General features: G+C 42.4%; 1 protein-coding gene across 1 annotated transcript in view; it reads right to left on the reverse strand.

The window, feature by feature from the left end:
- Nucleotides 1-4,092: 4,092 nt before the first annotated feature.
- The window catches only part of LOC126355281 (arylsulfatase B-like), a 74,067-nt gene continuing 53,307 nt past the window's right edge, over nt 4,093-24,852 (reverse strand). The window contains exons 8-9 of the mRNA XM_050005569.1: nt 14,924-15,082; nt 4,093-4,556 (exon numbers count right to left, since the gene is read on the reverse strand). Coding sequence (XP_049861526.1) covers nt 4,093-4,556; nt 14,924-15,082 — 623 coding nt within the window. The remainder of the gene's footprint in view (nt 4,557-14,923; nt 15,083-24,852) is intronic.

Genomic DNA, 24,852 nt, shown 5'->3' on the forward strand with positions numbered 1-24,852 from the left:
GTAATTTTCTAACAGTCGTATTTGTTATAGAAATTTATTTAATGAACTTCTTATGTGCAACCAGTTTTGGCATGACATTGATGCCATCTTCAGGCCCCAAACGTCATAGTCGTAAAATCGCAATACAAGGAAGGAGCCATATACTTAGATCCGTGAATCAAATCGCTATCCAACAGCTCTTGGTGGCCAGAGGACACAGACTGGGGCGGTTTGTAAACATCGATGAAGATGGCATCAATGTAATGCTGAAACTGGTAGCATATAACAAGTTCATATAATAAATTTCTACAATACATATAACAAGTTCATATAATAAATTTCTACAATACATACGGCTGCTAGTAAATTATTGCATCAACAAATACATGTCAGCCGTTGTCCCACAGTCCATAATGGACAACAAAGATTAAAGAATGCTGCTGTCCAGTCTGCTTAGGGACATCTGTTTGTAAAATATCATAAAGGTCTTCTTACATTTAAGTACATACAATTTAGTTATCGTATCACACTTTCGATTCCATAAGGATTGCTGAACTGAGAATGCCGTTTACACATTCACTCACCAAATATTACAAGCCTTAAAAAATAAAATATCAGCAGTTCGAATTTTTTGTGGTGTTTGATTGTGTAGCTCCTGTTATACTCCCAGAAAAATTCAAGTCTTAGGGATCTAAAAGCTATGTAAGAAATTGGTTTGAATCATTCAGAACAATGAGAATGAAAAGGGAGTCTCACAGGGTTCAATTCCTTCTATATGAGAATGAGCTTCTGTTTAAGATTCAGCAAGTAGAATGGTACATTTGCATGCGATACTACTGTTATAATGCATACATAGAAAGCCACAAAAGAGATACTTAACAATTATGAATTGTTAAGTGATTCTCTGTAAATGGACTAAAATCTTGGGAAAACACGCTATATTCAGTTGTGTTCAACAATTACAGTTATACCAACGGTTGATGTAGCACACAGACAGGAGACAGTAAATGTGGTAGAATACTCCCAATTTTTGGTTGTACATTTTCATGAGAACTTGAACTAGAAGATGTCTCTTGTGTATCTTCTCAAACAACAGAATAACTGAGTACAGGAAGTGTTGCATGCACAACTTACATAAGCATTCATAGATACATATTGTCGGCCACAGTTCACACTGTTTGGCAGGACTAAGGAATGGCCTCATGTTTGTTTGAATTGAAGTTCACATGTTCTTCTAAACTTCTGGATCGTAAATTGACAGAAGAGGCGTTTCCTGCAAGCTGGGTTTGATAGTTCTTCCCATTTAATGTGCTGATCGAATATTTTGCTGTGGTCTTTTACAGTTTCTTTGTTTTTTTAAATAGATTAATGGGATGCCATTAGTTAGTGCAGTAAATGATGGGAAATCTGACACATTATAGATAGGTCAATGATAAGACACATCTGTATTTTGGTCGCTGTTGGTATTTAATCTTTACTCAGAATATATCTTCAAAGAATCCTTTGAAACAGTATGGGTAGGTATCGTGAATGGATAGAGATTCAACAATATCCGCTATGCTAATATTTCCTGGCAGCTTAAATAGTCTACATCTTTTATCCAAACTCAATGAAAATAATTAGCGTTATGACCTAGAAACCAACGTGAGTAATGCAAATTTTTTTATTATCAGAGTGAAATACCAAACCGTTAACAAAATTCTTCATTCGTGTCGCCATATTCACTGTAGCTACTTTAACATTCATGAGGGTATCTATGTTCCATTGTTACAACCAAGCAATATTAGGAACGACATGACCATCGTAAGAATCGGTGGTAACAGACACCCCCTCCCTTTCTAAGAAAATTTCCATACACACAAAACATTAACATAAAATAAGCAGTTTCTCATTAGCCAAACAAATACTGATAACCAGACACCATACAAAATGATTGAAAAACCACAGACAAGAGCCTTTTCCATTCTTCACCCTCTCCCACCCATTCTCTCTCTCCCCCCTCCCCCCACCCCCCACCCCCCCAGTTTCATTTCACGTCTTGCTCCTCGCCTTTTTCTCCAGCACACTGTCCATCACACTACTATCGACTTTTGTCATTATGTGTCTATCTCCCACACCTGTTCACTACAAAAACCCACTCCATTACTATCCCATCATTATTCTTACGCATGATTTAAGTATACAGCAACATAATGAAATAGAATAATAAACATATAATTTACTACAAAAATTGTATACGTCAAAGACAAACTAGTGGCAATGTTGACAACATTACAAAGCGCAATACATGCTTAGAAATATACCGATACAGAGTAAAGAATGGTGTACGAAAAAGTGTGCTATGTAAAACGCAAAAATGCATAGTTCTGCAAAGCAGACGGAAAATCAGACTGCAAGTATCAGTGTTCAATGAAGGGAGAAACGGAAGACCTTCCATCCGAAGGCTTTGCCTGATGTAGGCGAGATAACAAGCAGAAATTATCGTAAGTGAAAACCAAGAAATTGTTAATGAACTGTTTTTCGATCTTAAAAACAAGTGAAATTGAAAATATTTCTAATTACAGGCCACTGCTTATGCTTTACCGCAATACAGTGAAACTCGTGTGATGAGAAAAAAAGGCATTTCCTTGTAGTAATAATGACGGAATAAAGACGCTCTCAGAAATTTTTATCCAAATATTCATGGTAGACTAACTGAACAAGTAAGCAAACGCACATATCGAGGAACTAACGTTGACAGTCAATGAGATAACCCGCAAGAAAATAAAGTTTGTACCGTGAAAGCGAGAACCATATTTTTCAAAATGTGTTCAGCAACCATTATCTCTGAATCGATACAGAATTAAGATTGCCACCTTGCAACATTTTTCTCACCCTTTTGTAACGAGCCGACAACTGGACCTTCACCGAGACAACGGACAAACCGCTTGACGCATTTGAGATGCACAGGAGAGCTGTAGAGGAGGATGCTGAGAGTATCACGGACAAATAAAATTCTTAATAATGACGTTCTCGACAAAATGGAAAGAGAAAATGTAGTCGTGGCCACGGTAAATGCAGAAAACTGCCGTAACTGAACTATGTAATGGGAAATGGAAACACTTATAAATCACTGCAGAACATTCTTCAAGGAAAAATGCTCGCTGAAAGACGACGAGAAAACAAAAGAACTAGGCTCGGGAACTTTAGCACATAGACTTGACACCCGAGCGAGAAACATTTTGAAATAAGCAAAAATGGTGTAGATATGATGTTAACCAAAATCCGAAACGGAAAGGCACTAGAAGAAGTAGAAGAGAAGGAAAGGCGGTTTCACGGAAATGAGGGTAGGTCAACTTTCGATGCGATACGAGGACAACCTGTGACCTTTTAGGGTATTGTTTAAGATACAGGTTCTGAGCCCATAATGGTGACGAATAAAGGTATCTTAAGCAATATTACAGGATAACATCTTTAGCGGAAACATAGCGACTTTGAATCGAATATACAGAGTGTCCCAGAAGGAATGGTCAGTATTCAAAAAGTCTAGTAAGCACGGGCTTTATAATCAATACATTAAGAGCTATGAGCTCTTCTTCATATTTTATAATGTGCACTAATGTCTTTTACTGCATGCTCCTTGCTTTCTATATTCTGGGAAGAGCTAGCAACCAAACAAAGAAAAATTGATTAATAGATATGTATACGTCAAGAGTTACGGGCACCTGTTTAGTACAAAATACGTGTTTCAAAATAGTGAAGATGAACAAGCCCTCATAGCTGTTACTGTATTTATTTCCGGAAGTTTTTTCTTGTTCTAATCCATACTACACCCCCTCAAAATATGAAAACCGTAGAGCTTATGATAGAACAGGCCTGTTTCACAATATCAAGTATGAATGTTTAGAGCTCTTAAGATATGCATTTTAGTGCCCATGTTCACTAGACTTTTTTTGCTTCGAATGATCGTTCCTGCCATATCCTTGAATATTCGCCATTCCTCCTAGGACGCCCTGTATGGATATTGAAGTTGGTGACATTACGCAAAACATCGTATAAATATTTCAAATAGGAAGAGCACCACCTTACAGTCTGAACGTAAGTACAGTAATTGCTGAGGTTATCCCGTGCCCGTCAGACGACATTGCAAGCCTCGTCCGTCTGGTCGACGAGGCAGTCTGTCCAGGGCACCCAGGTGCCGTTCCAGCGCCTGGGGTCAGCCAGGTCGGGCTCCGTCTCGCCCTCCTGCTGGGGCTCCAGCGGTTGCGACAGAGCCTCCAGGCGGTCCAGCAGCGTGGCGAGGACGTCTTCAGGAGGTACACCGTCGCCGGATTCGCAGGGGTCCTCCAGGATGTTGAAGACGCAGAAGTCGGTGTTGTTCTGGAGGGAGCACAGCGGCTCCAAGGGACGGTCTGGACAGGAGACGGTTGCCTCCGCGCGCAGCCTCAGCACCTCCTCGGCTGGAGTGCGGCTGCCGAGCGCGCTGGAGAGGGCGTGGCCAGCCGGGCTGGACAACACCTGCTCGGCGTCGTAAGGGGGCGTGTACGCCGCATCTTCCGAGCCGCTCGCTCCTTCGTACACATCTGCCCTCTGCGTTCCTGTTAGGCAGGCACATATTTAAATGTGGGCATCAGTTCTTCTTATCAAAACTAAATCCTGTTATCGGCAACTACTCACTGGGAATAAAGCAATCCTTCAGCATACGACTACAAAGAACCGCCTATGATTAATACGATGTAATAAAGGAACACCTGCAAGAACGTGCTGGAACTGAAAAGTATGTATTTCAAGAATGTTGTTGGTCTTCGTCCCTACTATACGAGTATGACAAAAAAAGGAAAATTAGTTGGAAACTGCTGTGTGCACAGACTTAATTCAACAAGTAAACGTCACTACAGATATTGATATTTAGGTTATGAGATGACCGATATGCCTGGCATCATTGGCGATGATGTGCTGCAGATGAATAGCGAAATTCTGCATGACCCGCTGAAGTGTCGAAGCATCGATACCGTCGATGACTTCCTGAATGTCTGTTTTGAGCTCAGCTGTGGTTTTGGGGCGGCTACTGTGGCGGAATGGTTCTAGGCGCTTCAGTCCGGAACCGCGCTGCTTCTACGGTCGCAGGTTCGAATCTTTCCTCGGATGTCCTTAGGTTAGTTAGTGGTTGTATGTCTAGGGGACTGATGACCTCAAATGTTAAGTCCCATAGTGCTTGGAAGCATTTGAATTTTCTGGTTATTGCTGTATAACTTGTTTTCATTATAATCCCACAAAAAGGAGGCGTTTGTATTCGGATCCGGAGAATATGGCGGCCACCCCAGGACCATGCCAGTGGTTATCCAAAGTGTTCCTCCAGGACATCAAACACTCCCCTGGTTCGATGAGGTCTAGCCTCGTATTGCATGAACCACGTCTTAGCGAAATCATGGTCACTTTGGATAATAGGGATGAAATCATCTACCAAACCCTTCACGTAGCATTCGATAGCGTTCCATCAAGGAATATCGCACCGATCATTCCGTGACTGGACATTGCACCCCACACAGTCACCCATTGAGGATGAAGAGACATCTCGACCGTGAAATGCGGATTCCCAGTCCCCGAAATGCACCAGTTTTGCTTACTGACGAAGCTATCACGTTCAAATGGCTTATCAATGATAAGATTCGCTGATGACGTTAGTATTCGTAGGGAAAGAGTGGAAGAATTGCGGGAGCTGTCGAATTGAATTTAAAGTTTAATGAGAATACATCATGGCCTGAGAGTAAATCCAAGGATAACAAAAGTTATGAGGACCGTCAGGGAAATAGGACAAAGTAGACTGATAGTAAGTGAAGAAATTCCGCAATGCTGAGGCAAAACTATACATGACCGACGGAGCAGGGAGGACACTAAAAGATACTAGCGGTGGTAGAGATGGCTTTCTTTGTGTAAATCAGATTACTAGTATCAAACATCAGCATTAATTTAAGGAAGAAATTTCGGAAAATGTCCGTTTGCAGCACAGGAAAAGAGTAGAATCCTAGCGGCTGATATGTAGTGCTATAGAAAGAAGGTGAAAATTTTATGGACGAATAAGTGATGATAAGCTTCTCTGTAGAATCGGCGAGGAAAGGAATATATGCAGAACATTGAGCAGAAGGTACATAATGATAAGACGTGGTGAAATGTTAGTGAGTAACTTCCATGATGTAGGGCAAGACAGATACTGGAATATATCCAACAAATAATTTAGGACGCTGGACGCTTGTGCTACTCTCAGATGCAGAGGTTGCAACAGGGAGAAAATTTTGGCGAATTGCCTCAAACCAATCAGGCGATGAAGACACAAAAACTAAGAAAAGAAAACACCTCCCCAATTCCGTTTCCTGGAAGATCCACACTTCTCATTATCTATTATAGGTGTTAAGCCCGGCGCGAGAATGGGGAATTTAAATTTTTACACGAATCTAAGGAAACCCTGTAACTTCTTGATAATTCTGTGGGAACCTTGGTCCACCATTATGTTATAACCTCCAGATTTAGAATTAGAAAAAAACATTTAGTGTCCCTCAGTTGTTTAATTTTTAAAACAGTAGCAAATCTACTAGGAATGTACTGACGTACAACATACCACCTCTTGAAAGAATAAAAGAGATCACTGTGGAAACAGCCTCACTAAATGACACTGATGTAAACAAAGTTCATTCGCTAAAAGATGCAGAGGGGATATATAGTAGTATAGACACCAATACAAAAACCATTGCGACCAAGACAACTTAACTAAGATAAATATCAGTCTAGAGAAAAGAGACAATATGTGCTGCAGGTCCCGAAATGATTTCTGTGTTTGTTTCGTGGTCTTCAGTGGGTCCTTTTATGTCGTGAAGAGAGAGGTAGCTGTTAGTCTCAATGCACCCACTGTAGCTCACCCTGTCTACTGGATACCGCAGTCATTATTCAAATAATGGGTCTCCCTTTTCCAAGACTAGAGAAACTCAATCCAAGAGACGGAAAAGGCAGAGGATACGTCTAAGGGTAATGGAGATGAAACTATTACCTTAGTCATGTATAAGCTTAAAGTGGACAGACACAGCACGTACGGAAGCGAGCCAGAATGCCCTTTCCGAAAACAGGTTACAAAGAGAGACGGAGAGAGAGAGAGAGAGAGAGAGAGAGAGAGAGAGAGGGAGAGAGAGAGAGAGAGATAATGTGTAATAAAATTAGTCCAGGAAATAAGATTGCAGATTCATAGGACTCACGGGATGACGATCTTGGTACGAAACACGGACCTGTCAACTGCGTCATTAAAAAGCTCACTAATTTGATCGATTAATTTGAGTGTCAAAACTAATTTTCACCAGCCAAGGAACTGTACCGATGCCTTGCCTACATGGCAGACCATCGGATGGATAGGGCTAAATGTTTTTTTTTTTCGATCAACGCTATGTTAATATTAAAATGGATCAACGTGTCCGGTAACCTGTAGGTCAAAGTCCCTCTTATCTGGAGTCAGATAAACCGTTAGAGCTTCCTCCCCAAGTTAGGTACGTTGGCATCGGCCCTTCCGTGGGTACTGTGCAGTGGTACCTCAAGTAGCAAACGCCCGGATGCCCCGTCTTTTTACCTCAGCCGTGTGAAGTCACTTGAAGTCTAAGGCGCTTCTTTCTGTCAATAGTCACAACGTCTACATTACCGCCATTGTAGAACGAGGTTATCTCTCCACCACCCTGTAAGCAGTAATATGTATCCAGCAGCTAGCAGTCACTTAACATGATAGGCGATTGGGCAATTATAGCACTACGGCAGCTGCTACCGTGCCCGCAGTACTGAAGGCACGGCTAGTATCTGGCACCACGGGAATGTCTGCCGTAAAGCAGTAAAACTTCATCGTGCCGCCTCCGTACTGCGATTCCCATGGATTTGTATTTGCCATTTTCAAGGCTAAACTTCTGTCATTATAGGTAATGGTTATCGATTTCACTGAACTTTTGATGTGTTTCCCACGGGCACTGCCTTATCTACGGCAGGAGGCAGCTAACAAAATCATTGGTAAATGCTAGCAGACAAGAAAAGTTATGAGACAAGACTACCTCAATTAATGTTCTCTTGACTACACAATACACATTCATATCTAACTTTGTTGATGAAATTATGCTTACTGCGTCTCTCCTCTCTGCCTTTTTATTTATTATATCATCGACTAGATAAGCATCCTCCGTATGTAGGTGATGAAAGGTGTCTGCGCATTCATGGGACAGCAGATCAACAGGAACATGACTCTCTCGCCATCTGATCGAGAACAGACTGTAATGCTTTTATATCACGCCTGGATAGGCGGCGTGTGGGTCTGCTCCAGAGGACTGCTTCTGTAATATAGGCGGTGAGTGAAGGAAGAGAGTAGGAGCAGGAGAGGTAAAGCACTTCGGTACTGCATGTAAAAATGTCTCTGAGCAGTATGGGACTTAACATCTGAGGTCATCAGTCCCCTAGAGCTTAGAACTACTTAAACCTAGCTAAAGACGTCACACACATCCATGCCGGAGGCAGGATTCGAACCTGACACAGTAGCGGTCGCGCGGTTCCAGACTGAAGCGCCTAGAACCGCTCGGCCACCGCGGCCGGCTACTGCATGTAACTTTAGCACTTTTTATAGATTCAAGAACACAAGTAAATATCAAATGCATTCATAACTTTGGCTAGCATGAGCACGCTGGTGTGAAGCCGTAGTCAATGTCTAATCCTGTGAAGTTAGGATGACTGTTCTGTATAATCTCAAAGCTATCAAATACTCGTTGCTGTCCAAACTTTAACTGTACGTAATTAATGCACAGTCTCATTAGCAAGCTAGCCCACTCGGTGGCAGATGCGATATTTCCAGGCCATCTGCTCTTGATGAAAGAGGCCCAGGTGAACGTTTCCTTGATGCAGTGTGCCAGCATATGACAGAGTATGCCTGACCTCTGCAGCTACCGCTGTTAGCGGTCTCTACAGTGACGGTGTGACAGGCCTGGCCGCATTCAGTGTCATCCGAGGTCCACATTGCTGTCAGGCGCAATGCGAGATGTTCTGCCTGCATGCATTAGCGTACGAAGTCGTGCCTGCTACTGGAGGTAAGGCCTACCATCAGTCGCCGGAGCCTGAAACGTCGACGCTCCACAACGTCACTGGATAATATCTCTAGACGTGGGTTTGTGTCCCAATTTTGTTCTTCAAGACACCTTCCACATCTTTTCAAACTTTGTTGGTGTAATTCGAATTTTGAAACACTAATTAGTGTGTGTGTGTGTGTGTGTGTGTGTGTGTGTGTGTGTATGTGCGTGTGTGTGTGTGTTTGTATGTGTGTGTGGTAGGATGTGTGGGTGTGTGTGGGGGTGAGAGGGTGTTTACTGGGGGAGCTATTTCGTCCTAACTTTTGTGTGTATAAATTATTGTTTCACTATGATATAGTGATGGTTGCTCTAGGGTGAATACATTGCACACATTATGTGGTACTACGCTTGTAGTGTCCAAATGGGTCGTTATTTATCTAGTACGTGTTTTCTTACTTCAAAAAATGTTTGTTTGCTAATGTTTGGTAATTTATAATGTCTTCTTTACTATTACTGTTTTTGGATTTAGAAGTTTTCATGTACGGCTAGGAAATGCTTCTTCTTAGTGAATGTTTCTTTTGAGGTAGGGTGGTAGTTTTCTTGTCGGAGGGGTTCCTCAAATGTTGAATGACTGTTTCTGTATTTTCATGCTCTTTTATGTTTTTTACACCTTATTTCAAGTGTTCTGTTAGTCTAGTCTAAGTATGGAGTATCACAACCCTTACACAGTAGATTCTAGATCTTTGATATATGTCAGAATCATCCTCCTTCTTTAAACGTTTCTGTATTGAGCTATTACTGTATCCTGAATATGACAAGATCCTGAACGTGGGCTGTCTACGGCAGTTTACTGTTTGTCTGAAGACCTAGAAATTTTAGATGTTAAATTTCACTAATCACATGTAAATTCTGTGAAATTATATATATTACGTGGCGTGTTGATTCTTTACTATTCTGTCATATTGTATCAGTGTTTCTTTGGCATCATCCGTGGCTGTCGTTGGTAAAGTTCTCCTCCCATCAGCCGCAGACGACCCAATGGCGCAGTCGGATCTCCAGCAGCCGCTGAAGGTTGAGCCCGGTCTCCCATTGGCCGCAGATGCACCACATGTCCAGTCGTGTCTCAGGTCGCCATCGGTGTTTGGACCTGGCCATGAAGACCCTCCCACCATGGCCCGCCGCATGAAGGCAGTGCCTCCTCTCTTCAGATGCTGCGTCGCTTGACTAAACCATCTCTTATTAAGGATAGATTGGTATACATTCCAGGGAGTCATCTATGCTACAACCAACCGTACATACATGGACAGTGGGTTGCTGCACCTAAGAGCCATTGGCAACACTTCATCTGAATATCATAGACAAGCAGACTGAATGTAACATAAATACCCCAGGTTTCTTTTGATGGATGTTCACGACACCATCATTGCATCGGCTGGTGGTGTGTTTGTCACGATATGCAGCGCAGTGATCGCCGACAAATCATCCATGGTATTATGTGACAGCTGTAACAACCACCATATTCTAATCAAAAGGCTAACAGCGAGTGTTTCCGGCATGGTGCTCGCTGAAATCTGCCACCAGTCTGTCCTCTAGCTCGCCACTGACCGTCCTGGCTCTCACCTTGCTGGACGTTCTCTATGACTGTCCAAGACTTGTGTCCCACTGGACGCCACATCTGACCGTTCATAGCTCCTGTCTCACTGGACGCTCTCTGTGATGGCCGAGGACTGTCGTCTCGCTGTTCACTACCACCATCTGTCAAGGATCGCCCTCACGGTGGACTTTCACTGACACTCGTCCTCGAGTGACCTACAGTTCTCAGACCATCACGACCGCTGGTCATATACATCTCTGTTATTGTATTTCTGTTCCTTATGGAGTCCTCTCCAGTTCATTATCTTTTGTACTACAACATCGCGTCAATACACTGTGCTAAAGTGCGAGGCCAAGAAAGGTACAGTATTACTGCGCAATATTTATGCATGGAACGTGTGTGAGTTAGAACTCTGTCTTCTTAGCGAATATGTTGACAATCGAAGTTGTAGAACTCGCACGTACAGTATTGACACGGGATTCGCTATGTGCTGCGAAACGAAAAGCAACAGGAACTCGCGATGGCGAAAAATTGTCTTCGAATGCGTTCTAAACACATGATCCGATGATATATTGATATGTGGAAGGATTTTTTGATTGTAGGGCGCAGAAGGCATTTTTCTTAATTTTCGCTTCGCTTACTCATCCGTTATGAGAAAACTGAAGTTTACTGATGTCTATTGTAGGAAATCTAATGTGTTTCCATGTGGTATAGGGATTTTTGAGGATACCATGCATATTCTTAGATGTTTAGAGGGTGGAACTGTTTTTCTTGTTTTTTTTCCTTGATGTTTAAGCAGAAGAACCTAAAATCGATCCTTCTCAGCGCAGTCTAGTGTCTACATTATTCGCCAGAAAATCAAACCTGAATAGCGAAATTTACGTGAAATTTTGTCTACTTTGCATAGAGTAGTTACCTTCGAAAAAGCCATAGCCTCCGGTATACAGGCGAGAAACTGAAAGAACTGCAAAAATTTTGACGTTTTTTGCGTTTTTCGTCTAGCTCCCACAAAGCAGCAGACACGAAACTCGTATTCAGCACCTGAAGAAATCCACAGGAGCCCTCACAAGAAAACTTGCGCAATTTTGTCACGGAAAAACCACCCTGAGATGACGACTAGGCTATTGGACACCTTGTACATTATATGTTGTACAACAGTAATTATAAGACATTGAAACTAGGCGACTGGTTCAGTAATGACTATTTCTTGTGAATGCTACGAAAGAAGTTGCAATTCAGCCTTTATTTCCAGGGATTTGTGCAAAGAGGTAAAATATTCCGGAGGTAAAATAGTCCCCCATTCGGATCTGCGGGCGGGGACTACTCAGGAGGATGTCATTATTAGGACAAAGAAAACTGGCATTCTACGGATCGGAGCGTGGAATGTCAGATCTCTTAATCGAGCAGGTAGGTTACAAAATTTAGAAAAGGAAATGGATAGATTAAAGTTAGATATAATGGGAATTAGTGAAGTTCGATAGCAGGAGGAACAAGACTTCTGGTCAGGTGACTACACGGTTATAAACACAAAGTCAAATAGGGCTAATGCAGGAGTAGGTTTAATAATGAATAGGAAAATAGGAATGCGGGTAAGCTACTACAAACAGCACAGTGAACGCATTATTGTGGCCAAGATAGATACGAAGCCCACACCTACTACAATAGTACAAGTTTATATGCCAACTAGCTCTGCAGATGACGAAGAAATTGAAGAAATGTATGATCAAATAAAAGAAATTATTCAGATAGTGAAGGGAGACGAAAATTTAATAGTCATGGGTGACTAGGTAGTAGGAAGAGGGAGAGAAGGAAACGTAGTAGGTGAATATGGACTGGGGCAAAGAAATGAAAGAGGAAGCCGCCTGGTAGAATTTTGCACAGAGCACAACTTAATCATAGGTAACACTTGGTTCAAGAATCATAAAAGAAGGCTGTATACATGGAAGAAGCCTGGAGATACTGACAGGTATCAGATAGATTATATAATGGTAAGACAGAGATTTAGGAACCAGATTTTAAATTGTAAGACATTGTCAGCAACAGATGTAGACGCTGACCACAATGTATTGGTTATGAGGTGTAGATTAAAACTGAAGAAACCTCAAAAAGGTGGGAATTTAATGAGATGGGACCTGGATAAACTGACTAAACCAGAGGTTGTAAGGAGTTTCAGGGAGAGCATAAAGGAACAATTTACGGGAATGCGGGAAAGAAATACAGTAGAAGAAGAATGGGTAGCTTTTACGGATGCAGTAGTGAAGGCAGCAGAGGATCAAGTAAGTAAAAAGACGAGGGCTAGTAGAAATACTTGGGTAACTGAAGAAATATTAAATTTAATTGATAGAAGCACAAAATATAAAAATGCCTTAAATGAAGCAAGCAAAAAAGAAATACAGACGTCTCAAAAATGAGATCGACAGGAAGTGGAAAATGGCTAAGCAGGGATGGCTAGAGGACAAATGTAAGCATATAGAGGCTTATCTAACTAGGGGTAAGATAGATACTGCCTACAGGAAAATTAAAGAGACCTTTGGAGATAAGAGAACCACTTGTATGAATATCAAGAGCTCAGATGGAAACCCAGTTCTAAGCAAAGAAGGGAAAGCAGAAAGGTGGAAGGAGTATATAGAGGGTCTATACAAGGGCGATGTACTTGAGGACAATATTATGTAAATGGAAGAGGATGTAGATGAAGACGAAATGGGAGACACAATACTGCGTGAAGAGTTTGACAGAGCACTGAAAGACCTGAGTCGAAACAAGGACCCCGGAGTAGACAACATTCCATTGGAGCTACTGACGGCCTTGGGAGAGACAGTCCTGACAAAACTCTACCATCTGGTGAGCAAGATGTAGGAGACAGGCGAAATACCCTCAGACTTCAAGAAGAATATAATAATTCCAATACCAAAGAAAGGAGGTGTTGACAGATGTGAAAATTACCGAACTATCAGTTTAATAAGCCACGGCTGCAAAATACTAACACGAATTCTTTACAGACGAATGGTAAAACTAGTAGAAGTCGACCTCGGGGAAGATCAGTTTGGATTCCGTAGAAATGTTGGAACAGGTGGGGCAATACTGACCTTACGACTTATCTTAGAAGCAAAATTAAGGAAGGGCAAACCTACGTTTCTAGCATTGGTAGACTTAGAGAAAGCTTTTGAAAATGTTGACTGGAATACTCTCTTTCAAATTCTGAAGGTGTCAGGGGTAAAATATAGGGAGCGAAAGGCTATTTACAATTTGTACAGAAACCAGATGGCAGTTATAACAGTCGAGGGACATGAAAGGGAAGCAGTGGTTGGGAAGGGAGTGAGACAGGTTTGTAGTCTATCCCCGATGCTATTCAATCTGTATATTGAGCAAGCAGTGAAGGAAACAAAAGAAAAATTCGGAGTAGGTATTAAAATCCATGGAGAAGAAATGAAAACTTTAAGGTTCGCCGATGACATTGCAATTCTGTCAGAGACAGCAAAGGACTTGGAAGAGCAGTTGAACGGAATGGATAGTGTCTTGAAAGGAGGATATAAGATGAACATCAACAAAAGCAAAACGAGAATAATGGAATGTAGTCGAATTAATTCGGGTGATGCTGAGGGAATTAGATTAGGATATGAGACACTTCATGAAGTAAAGGAGTTTTGCTATTTGGGGAGCAAAATAACTGATGATGGTCGAAGTAGAGAGGATATAAAATGTAGACTAGCAATGGCAAGGAAAGAGTTTCTGAAGAAGAGAGATTTTTTAACATCGAGTATAGATTTAAATGTCAGGAAGTCATTTCTGAAAGGATTTGTATGGAGTGTAGCCATGTATGGAAGTGAAACATGGACGAGAAATAGTTTGGACAAGAAGAAAACAGAAGCTTTCGAAATGTGGTGCTACAGAAGAATGCTGAAGATTAGATGGGTAGATCACATAACTAATGAGGAAGTATTGAATAGGATTGGGGAGAAGAGAAGTTTGTGGCACAACTTGACTAGAAGAAGGAATCGGTTGGTAGGACATGTTCTGAGGCATCAAGGGATCACCAATTTAGTATTGGAAGGCAGCGTGGAGGGTAAAAATCGTAGAGGGGGACCAAGAGATGAATACACTAAGCATATTCAGAAGGATGTAGGTTGCAGTAGATACTGGGAGATGAAGAAGCTTGCACAGGATAGAGTAGCATGGAGAGCTGCATCAAACCAGTCTCAGGACTGAAGACCACAACAACAACAACAACGTGCAAAGAGACGACCCTTTCGTCTGCCTGCCTACAACGCCCCACCGTGTCAGTGTGTCTCGCCTTTACCTCTGATGAGCTTCCAGTGTCCGACCCGCACGGCTGCGTTGCCGGCCTTTTCGTCGATGTTGACGAGCAGCTCGGTCCGCGGGTGTGGTTCATCGGCCACTAGCTCTGGCCACGCGTTGACGCCGTCCAGGTCATCTGGGAGGGAAGATGCGTTTCCTCCTGGAAATAAAAGGAAATAACAGTATTCCTCGTCCCACACGTTGTAACAGTTTATAGCATATCGTCAGGTAGTATATATTGTGAAAATAAATTAGAATGAAGGTGCTTTCCCCCAAATTATAAAGATTACAATGTGTTCCCGAAAGATAGTCCGTGTGTAGATGGTGTTTTTGACATACAACAGATCAAAACAATACATTCCTGCTTCGGTTTTTCCATCTTTGTGAGTTGAATTTGCCTTTTAAAACCCTGCATCTACAAATTACACTGTTACAGATGCACGACATACGACTTACGATTCTGCTGCTTCAGCAACGTGGTGGCGTTTCGCCACTATGCCAACATTTTACTTTAGGCCTAAGTCACATAGACTGACATACCAATGTTTCAGGGGAGATAGATAACACTTCCCCGCAATACGTATGCTCAGGCACAACTGACACCAATGGGTGGGAATGCGTCAGTCTAGTCGAGATTGAAACAGTGCAATGAAAAGTTAATTTAAAAAACGTATCAGAACACGACAATTAGGGCAAAGTAAAATCTTGGTAATTAATAATAAACATATTGAAATGATAAGCTGACCTTCCCAGAAGCCATTGTTATACTATTATTTCGCCTTTCTAAAGATATTGTTAAAACGATAACATTAGGAACGTAGTATGATGAATGAGAGTAATGTAACGAACAGTGCCGTTAATAGAATAGAGGTGATCTAGCAGGAAGCCTCAACACTGTTCGCAGACGATATGGTTGTCTATAAGAAAGCACTTACGTTAGAAGGCAGTAACAATTTGCAGAGCAGTCTACAGAGGAGTAATGAATAGTGCGGGCTCTGGCAGTTCACGCTGAATGTAAACAAATGTAACACACTGTGCATACATAGGAAAAGAAATCCACTATTGTACAATTACACTATTGACGATAAAATGCTGGAAACTCTATCAACCGAAAATATCTAGGAGTAGCATTCCAGAGCGACCTTAAGTGGAATGATCACGTAAAACAAATAATAGGAAAAGCAGCTTCATTGGAAGAATCTTAAGGGTATGAGGGGCAGGACGTTAAAAATAAAAAAAAATCGATTTTTCAGAAATATGTCTATGCAGGAGTAGGTTTAATAATGAATAAACAATAGGAATGCGGGTAAGCTACTACGAACAGCATATTGAATGCTCTATTGTAGCCAAGATGGACACCAAGGCCACTCCTACCACAGCAGTACAAGTTTATGTGCCTACTAGCTCCGAAGACGATGAAGATATTGAAGAAACGTACGATGTGATAAAAGAAATTATTCAGATAGTTAAGGCAGTCTGTCATGGGGGACCGGAATCCGATAGTAGGAAAATGAAGAGAAGGATGAGTAGTAGGTGAATAAGGACTGAGGCTAAGGAATAAAAGAGGAAGCCGCCTGGTAGAATTCTGCGCGGAGCATAACAGCTAGCACTTGATTTACGTATCATGAATGAAGGTCGTACCCGTGAAAGAGGCCTGGACACATTGGAAGATTTCAGATATATTATTTAATGGTAAGACAGAGATTTAGGAACCAAGTTTCAAATTGTAAGACTTTCCAGGGGCAGATGTGGACTCTGACCATAATTTATTGGTTACGAACTGCAAATTGAAACTGAAGAAAGAGCAAAAAGGTAGGAATTTAAGGAGATGGGACATGGATGACCTGAAAGAACCAGAGGTTGTAGAGAGTTTCAGAGAGGGCATTAGGGAACGATTAACAAGAACAGGGGAAAGAAATACAGTTGTAGAAGAATGCGTAGCTTTGAGATACGGAGTAGTGAAGGCAGGAGAGGACTGGGTAAGTAAATAGGCGAGGACTAGTAGGAATCCTTGGGTAAAAGAGGAGATATTGACTTTAATTGATGAAAGGAGAAAATATAAAAATACATTTAATAAAGCAACCGAAAAGGAGAAAAAAAGGTCTCAAAAATGAGATCGACAGTAAGTGCGAAATGACTAAGCAGAGAGGGCTGGAGGACAAATGCAAGGCTGTAGCGGCACATTTTACTAGGGGTACGATAGATACCACCTAGAGGAAAATTAAAGAAACCGTTGGAGAAAATAGAACGACGTATATGAATATCAAGAGCTCAGATGAAAAACCAGTCCTAAACAAAGAAGGGAAGGAGTGTATAGAAGGAGTGTATAGAGGGGCTACACAAGTGCGATGTATCTGAGGACAGTATTACGGAACTGGAAGAGGACGTAGATGAAGGTGAGATGGGAGATACGATACTGCGTGAAGAATTTGATAGAGCACTGAAGGACCTAAGTCAAAAAAAGTTCCCGAGAGTAGACAACATACCATCAGAAATTATGATAGCCTTGGGAGAGCCAGCCATGACAAAACTCTTTGATCTCGAGAGAAAGATGTACGAGACAGGCGAAATACTCTCAGACTCCAAGAAGAACATAATAATACCAATTCCAAAGAAAGCAGGTGTTGAAACAGGAGTGAAAATTACCGAAGTCACTGTTGCAAAATACTAACACATATTCTTTACCGACGAATGGAAAACTGGTAATAGCCGATCTCGAGCAAGAGCAGTTTGAATCCGTAGAAACGTTGGAACACGCGAGGCAATACTGAATCCACGACTTATGTAGAAAGATAGATTAAGAAAAGGCAAACCTATGTTTCTAGCATTTGCAGACTTAGAGAAAGCTTTTGACAATGTTGAATGCAATACGCTCTTTCAAATTCCGAAGTTATAAGAAGCGGGGGCGTGCAAGGGACGCAGTGATTGAGAAGGGAGTAAGGGTTGCAGCCTATCCTATATGTTTTTCAATCTATATACTGGGCAAGCAGTGAAGGAAACTAAAGAAAAATTGGGAGTAGGAACGAAAATCCATGGAGAAGAAATAAAAAGCCTTGAGGTTTACCGACGACATTGTAATTCTGTCAGAAAAGGACCTGGAATAGCAGTTGAAGGGAATGGACAGTTCTTAAAAGGAGGATGTAAGATGAACATCAACAAGGGCTAAACGAATGTAATGGAATGTAGTCGAATTAAATCAGGTGATGCTGAGGGATTTAGATTAGGAAATCAGAGACTTAAAGTAGTAGATGCGTTTTACTATTTGGAGAGCAAAATAATTGATAATGGTCCAAGTAGTGAGGATATAAAATAAAGACTGGCTATGCAAGGAAAGTGTTTCTGAAGAAGAGAAATTTGTTAACATCGTGTAAAGATTCATCTCTTAGGAATCCTTTTCTGAAAGCATGTGCACTCCTGGAAATGGAAAAAAGAACACATTGACACCGGTGTGTCAGACCCACCATACTTGCTCCGGACACTGCGAGAGGGCTGTACAAGCAATGATCACACGCACGGCACAGCAGACACACCAGGAACCGCGGTGTTGTCCGTCGAATGGCGCTAGCTGCGCAGCATTTGTGCACCGCCGCCGTCAGTGTCAGCCAGTTTGCCGTGGCATACGGAGCTCCATCTCAGTCTTTAACATTGGTAGCATGCCGCGACAGCGTGGACGTGAACCGTATGTGCAGTAGACGGACTTTGAGAGAGGGCGTATAGTGGGCATGCGGGAGGCCGGGTGGACGTACCCCCGAATTGCTCAACACGTGGAGCGTGAGGTCTCCACATGAGGTCTCCACAGTACATCGATGTTGTCGCCAGTGGTCGGCGGAAGGTGCACGTGCCCGTCGACCTGGGACCGGACCGCAGAGACGCACGGATGCACGCCAAGACCGTAGGATCCTACGCAGTGCCGTAGGGGACCGCACCGCCACTTCCCAGCAAATTAGGGACACTGTTGCTCCTGGGGTATTGGCGAGGACCATTCGCAACCGTCTCCATGAAGATGCGCTACGGTCCCGCACACCGTTAGGCCGTCTTCCGCTCACGCCCCAACATCGTGCAGCCCGCCTCCAGTGATGTCGCGACAGGCGTGAATAGAGGGACGAATGGAGACGTGTCGTCTTCAGCGATGAGAGTCGCTTCTACCTTGGTGCCAATGATGGTCGTATGCGTGTTTGGCGCCGTGCAGGTGAGCGCCACAATCAGGACTGCATACGACCGAGGCACACAGGGCCAACACCCGGCATCATGGTGTGGGGAGCGATCTCCTACACTGGCCATACACCTCTGGTGATCGTCGAGGGGACACTGAATAGTGCACGGTACATCCAAACCGTCATCGAACCCATCGTTCTACCATTCCTAGATCGGCAAGGGGACTTGCTATTCCAACAGGAAAATGCACGTCCGCACGTATCCCGTGCCACCCAACGTGCTCTAGAAGGTGCAAGTGAACTACCCTGGCCAGCAAGATCTCCGGATCTGTCCCCCATTGAGCATTTTTGGGACTGGATGAAGCGTCGTCTCACGCGGTCTGCACGTCCAGCACGAACGCTGGTCCAAGTGAGGCGCCAGGTGGAAATGGCATGGCAAGCCGTTCCACAGGACTACATCCAGTATCTCTACGATCGTCTCCATGGGAGAATAGCAGCCTGCATTGCTGCGAAAGGTGGATATACACTGTACTAGTGCCGACATTGTGCATGCTCTGTTGCCTGTGTCTATGTGCCTGTGGTTCTGTCAGTGTGATCATGTGATGTATCTGACCCCAGGAATGTGTCAATAAAGTTTCCCCTTCCTGGGACAATGAATTCACGGTGTTCTTATTTCAATTTCCAGGAGTGTATATGGAGTGTAGCCATATATAGAAGTGAAACATGGATGATAAATAGTTTAGACAAGAAGAGAATAGAAGCTTTCGAAATGTGGTGCTACAGAAGTATGCTGAAAATTAGATGAGTTGGAAGCTTAACTAATGAGGAGGTACTGAATAGAATTGGGGGGGGGGGGGGGAAGAGGAATTTGTGTAACAACCTGACCAAAAAAGGGGTCGATTGGTAAGACAGATTTTGGGGCATCAAGGGATAACCAGCTTAGTACTGGAGAAAAGCGTGGAGGGTAAAAATCGTACAGGGAGACCAAGAGATGAATACACTAAGCTGATTCATCTGGATGCAGCAGTTACTCGGAGATGAAGAGGCTTGCACAGGATAGAGTAGCATGGAGAGCTCCATCAAACCTGTCTCTGGACTGAACAACAACAACGTGCCTGTTTTGTAACACACATCTTCCTGGGTAGTTTGATGGATAAAACATTTATATTTGAGACATTATAAGATACATTATTTGGTATGAAGTGTACGAAGATGCTCTTGATGGCGATGAAAAGCTTTCCTTGAAGTTGAAAAACGTGCTCCATGTGGAGCTAAGACTATTGTGCGAAAGTTAGAATGTGAGGGACATGTACAGACAAGACTTGGTGCCTGACCTAGAAGGCTGAGACAAGGTTTGTCACGAGATAAATTGTGTAATGGGAAGGGAATAAAAGGGAGAGAGTGACCGACGTATGCAGAAATTGACAGGCAACATACATATTATGGTTTGGTAATAAGAGGATTTAAATAATATGAAGCAAGCAGTTTGGTCCTTACACTCCCACAAATCTCCTCAGACAGTAACCGTAACCCCAACTTGTGCCCAAAAGGAAGTGAATCATGACGTGGCTATTAAATGCCAATTGCTTGTAGTGAAGAACATGCTGTAATGGAAGCCAACAAACCGGTATTAAGGGACCTCGTGTATGAAAACTTATTGAAGAAATGTCTTAATGGTGGTACCCAAAACCCAAATGAAAGCTTGAACCCGTGTATATGGGAAAGATTGACAAAAATCATTTTTGTTGGAAGAAATGCACTTGCTATTGGTGTTTATGATGCATTTTGGTGGTTTAATGATGGCGTGCTCAGCAGGAAATATATTTTAGAGTGAACTGCATGAAAGCTTTGTATCCGATCGACAGAGAGCGTGTAGTGAAAGCAGACAAATCACTTTTGGAGGTGAATAAATGAAGAAGAGTGCATCACAGGAATGTGAAAAGGAAGAAAATATATTTAGAAAATGAAAAAGCACCTTCTAATTGTGCTGGACAATCCCAAAAGAATGCCAAATACTTACTCTATGTGCTTAGGCACATGTAACACCCAAAATAAATATCCTATTAGTTTCAAACTTGGCATGCTTATTAAACACAAACCCCTTAATGCAAAACCCTATAAAACTGTGGTAGAAACTTAGATAATTAACTATAAAACTTGACTTTTTTGTAAACATGTAGTTTAAAATGTAACATTTCATTCATTTTTTCATCAACTAAATAAATTCTAGAGTTTCATACACCTGTAAGAAATGTTTGTATGCTGTGCAAAATTCGTCGACGGATCTCTCTTAGTTATGGATAAAAGTGTACCTATATCATAAAGTGCAACCAATAGTAAGTGGAAAAAAAGATGAAATTTCATATGCAAAAACAATTTATTTTGTTATGTTTTTCGACTTCAACTGCTACGAGTGTGAATTCTAAATCCTACCGGATCATGCTGACGAGGTATTATGAATTTATTTGCGAAAGTATAGACAGTGGAAACTAAAATTTCCTTGGTGCCTCTTCTGCTCCAAGTCGACCCATTTGACGTCCTAAGGAAACGTAACTCATCCACAAAGGGAGCGGCCCACAAGTCGTTTATTCCACCGATTCTTCTACATCTATCTACATCTACATCTACATCCATACTCCGCAAGCCACCTGACGGTGTGTGGCGGAGGGTACCCTGAGTACCTCTATCGGTTCTCCCTTCTATTCCAGTCTCGTATTGTACGTGGAAAGAAGGATTGTCGGTATGCTTCTGTGTGGGCTCTAATCTCTCTGATTTTATCCTCATGGTCTCTTCGCGAGATATACGTAGGAGGGAGCAATATACTGCTTGACTCTTCGGTGAAGGTATGTTCTCGAAACTTTAACAAAAGCCCGTACCGAGCTACTGAGCGTCTCTCCTGCAGAGTCTTCCACTGGAGTTTATCTATCATCTCAGTAACGCTTTCGCAATTACTAAATGATCCTGTAACGAAGCGCGCTGTTCTCCGTTGGATCTTCTCTATCTCTTCTATCAACCCTACCTGGTGCGGATCCCACACTGCTGAGCAGTATTCAAGCATTGGGCGAACAAGCGTACTGTAACCTACTTCCTTTGTTGTCGGATTGCATTTCCTTAGGATTCTTCCAATGAATCTCAGTCTGGCATCTGCTTTACCGACGATCAACTTTATATGATCATTCCATTTTAAATCACTCCTAATGCGTACTCCCAGATAATTTATGGGATTAACTGCTTCCAGTTGCTGACCTGCTATTTTATAGCTAAATGATAAGGGACCTATCTTTCTATGAATTCGCATCACATTACACTTGTCTACATTGAGATTCAATTGCCATTCCGTGCACCATGCGTCAATTCGCTGCCGATCCTCCTGCATTTCAGTACAATTTTCCATTGTTGCAACCTGTCGATACACCACAGCATCATCTGCAAAAAGCCTCAGTGAATTTCGGATGTCATCCATCAGGTCATTCATGTATATTGTGAATAGCAACGGTCCTATGACACTCCCCTGCGGCACACCTGAAATCACTCTTACTTCGGAAGACTTCTCTCCATTGAGAATGACATGCTGCGTTCTGTTATCTAGGAACTCCTCAATCCAATCACACAATTGATCTGATAGTCCGTATGCTCTTACTTTGTTCATTCAACGACTGTGGGGATCTGTGTCAAACGCCTTGCGGAAGTCAAGAAACACGGCATCTACCTGTGAACCCGTGTCTAAGGCCCTCTGAGTCTCGTGGACGAATAGCGCGAGCTGGGTTTCACACGGCCGTCTTTTTCGAAACCCATGCTGATTCCTACAGAGTAGATTTCTAGTCTCCAGGAAAGACATTATACTCGAACATAATACGTGTTCCAAAATTCTACAACTGATCGACGTTAGAGATATAGGTCTATAGTTATGCACATCTGTTCGACGTCCCTTCTTGAAAACGGGGATGACCTGTGCCCTTTTCCAATCCTTTGGAACGCTTCGGTTCGGATATGCAGTGCGGTTAGCTCTGAGAGTCAGTTGTTGAGTCTGTGAAGTCTGGCAGTTCTGTTTGTAAATAAACGTCTGTAATGAAGAATTACTTGTTGTCGTCAATATGAACTCAAGACCTTTTGCACGAAGCAGACACCTCCTAATACAACGTTTTAATTTGGTTGAGGAAGCTGGGATGTTATAATTTGGAGGCGCCGGAGCTGGGATGTTATAATTTGGTGAATAATTTCTTGAATATTGTTCATCCGTTTGGGATCCTTACTCAGTAGCACTGATAGAAGAGATAGAGAAAATCCAACGAAGAGTGGCGCATTTCGTCACAGGATCATTCAGTTGGCCAGAGGGTGTTACCGAGATGTAGACGTTACAAGGGAGGCACTGTGCACCGGGAAGAGGTTTACTACGGAAATTTCGAGAGAGCACTTCCTCCTACATCATTTTACCATTTTAAAATGACTGTAACGGAACTCATTCATTAAGTAGTAACCGACTGGGTAGAAACTCTTGCTACATCCAACTGCGTTTCTTCCGAAATAGACGAACATAATAAAAATAAGACGTACAGAACGCAGAATTTCACGACCTGTATTTTCATATTTTGGGAATTGGGCTGTGGTAAAAGGCAAATTTCTCTGCCTAACGTCTCGTTTTCCAGTGTTGGAGACGTCATCAGAGACCATAACATCTTAGAAAGCAGTTACAATTTCAAACAAGACCAGGCAGCCGAAGCATCTATACGTATCAACGCAAGAGTCACTTCGTGTCTCCTAAAATTGTGGAGTCGCCTCGACATATTTTACGGAGCTTGTAATGCGGAAGAGATGGCGCTGTATACTTGATTTAATTCTAAGGCACGCAGCTTGTCTAATTTTAATCCTCCTCCTTCCCTATTAAAGTTATTCGTAGTGCTCAGAGCCATTTGAACCATCTTCGAACGGTTCCCCGGTGTCCGACCGTTATCTGCTACACCCGATTTATCCCTTTTGTGCAGGCAATATGCTGTCGTATGCACGTACGAACGACAAAAACGACACCCTTCTCAAGGAACACAAGAGAAATTGTCGTCTGGAAAACAGTGAAAATCGGCAGTAGCATTGGCACCAGGGAACCGCCAAATTTATTTCTGCGATGCTATTGTTCCGGCGAGATCTAATCATTATTACGTCAGGATGTGCAGAGAGGCAGCAATTGAAAAGCACAAGAACAGCTCTAAGAGAAAAGAAAAACTAAACTAGGGTTGTGGACTTTAGTGCTATATCAAGCAAACGCCGCCAAAGCTTCCCCACTATAAGCTACATAACATATGTCGGCGTGACTCTGCGATATACGATGACGACACGAACCGATCATTGCATGGAAACCTGTAAATAATTCTAGTTGTTGAGTTATTCGACACTGAGGATGGAATCGTTATTGGAAGCCGAAACATTAGGCAGTCAAGCATGCCTCGTGCCATGGCACCGTGCACAACAAACAAAATTAACCAAGACGTACTATCATACCCAAAAGCAACCAAACGACCTGAATTTCTTTTCACTTGACTTGCATTTAGCGCCCATAAAGTAACTGTTTTGCGAGTCCTCTAATCTCTTTGGAGCACAGTCGTTCGACTAGAACACTGCTCTTTAAGGTAATCAGTCGAGATGTAAGTCAACATCACAATATTGCAAATAATATGAAATGCTTCATTAGAGATGAGACAGCCCATAACGTTCGTAGACTTAATCTTATTACTGTAAGTCACATTTCAAAATCACTGCAACACTCATTATATTTTTGAGTTAA

This window comes from Schistocerca gregaria, chromosome 3 (assembly GCF_023897955.1).
Source record: "Schistocerca gregaria isolate iqSchGreg1 chromosome 3, iqSchGreg1.2, whole genome shotgun sequence".
Lineage (NCBI taxonomy): Eukaryota > Metazoa > Arthropoda > Insecta > Orthoptera > Acrididae > Schistocerca > Schistocerca gregaria.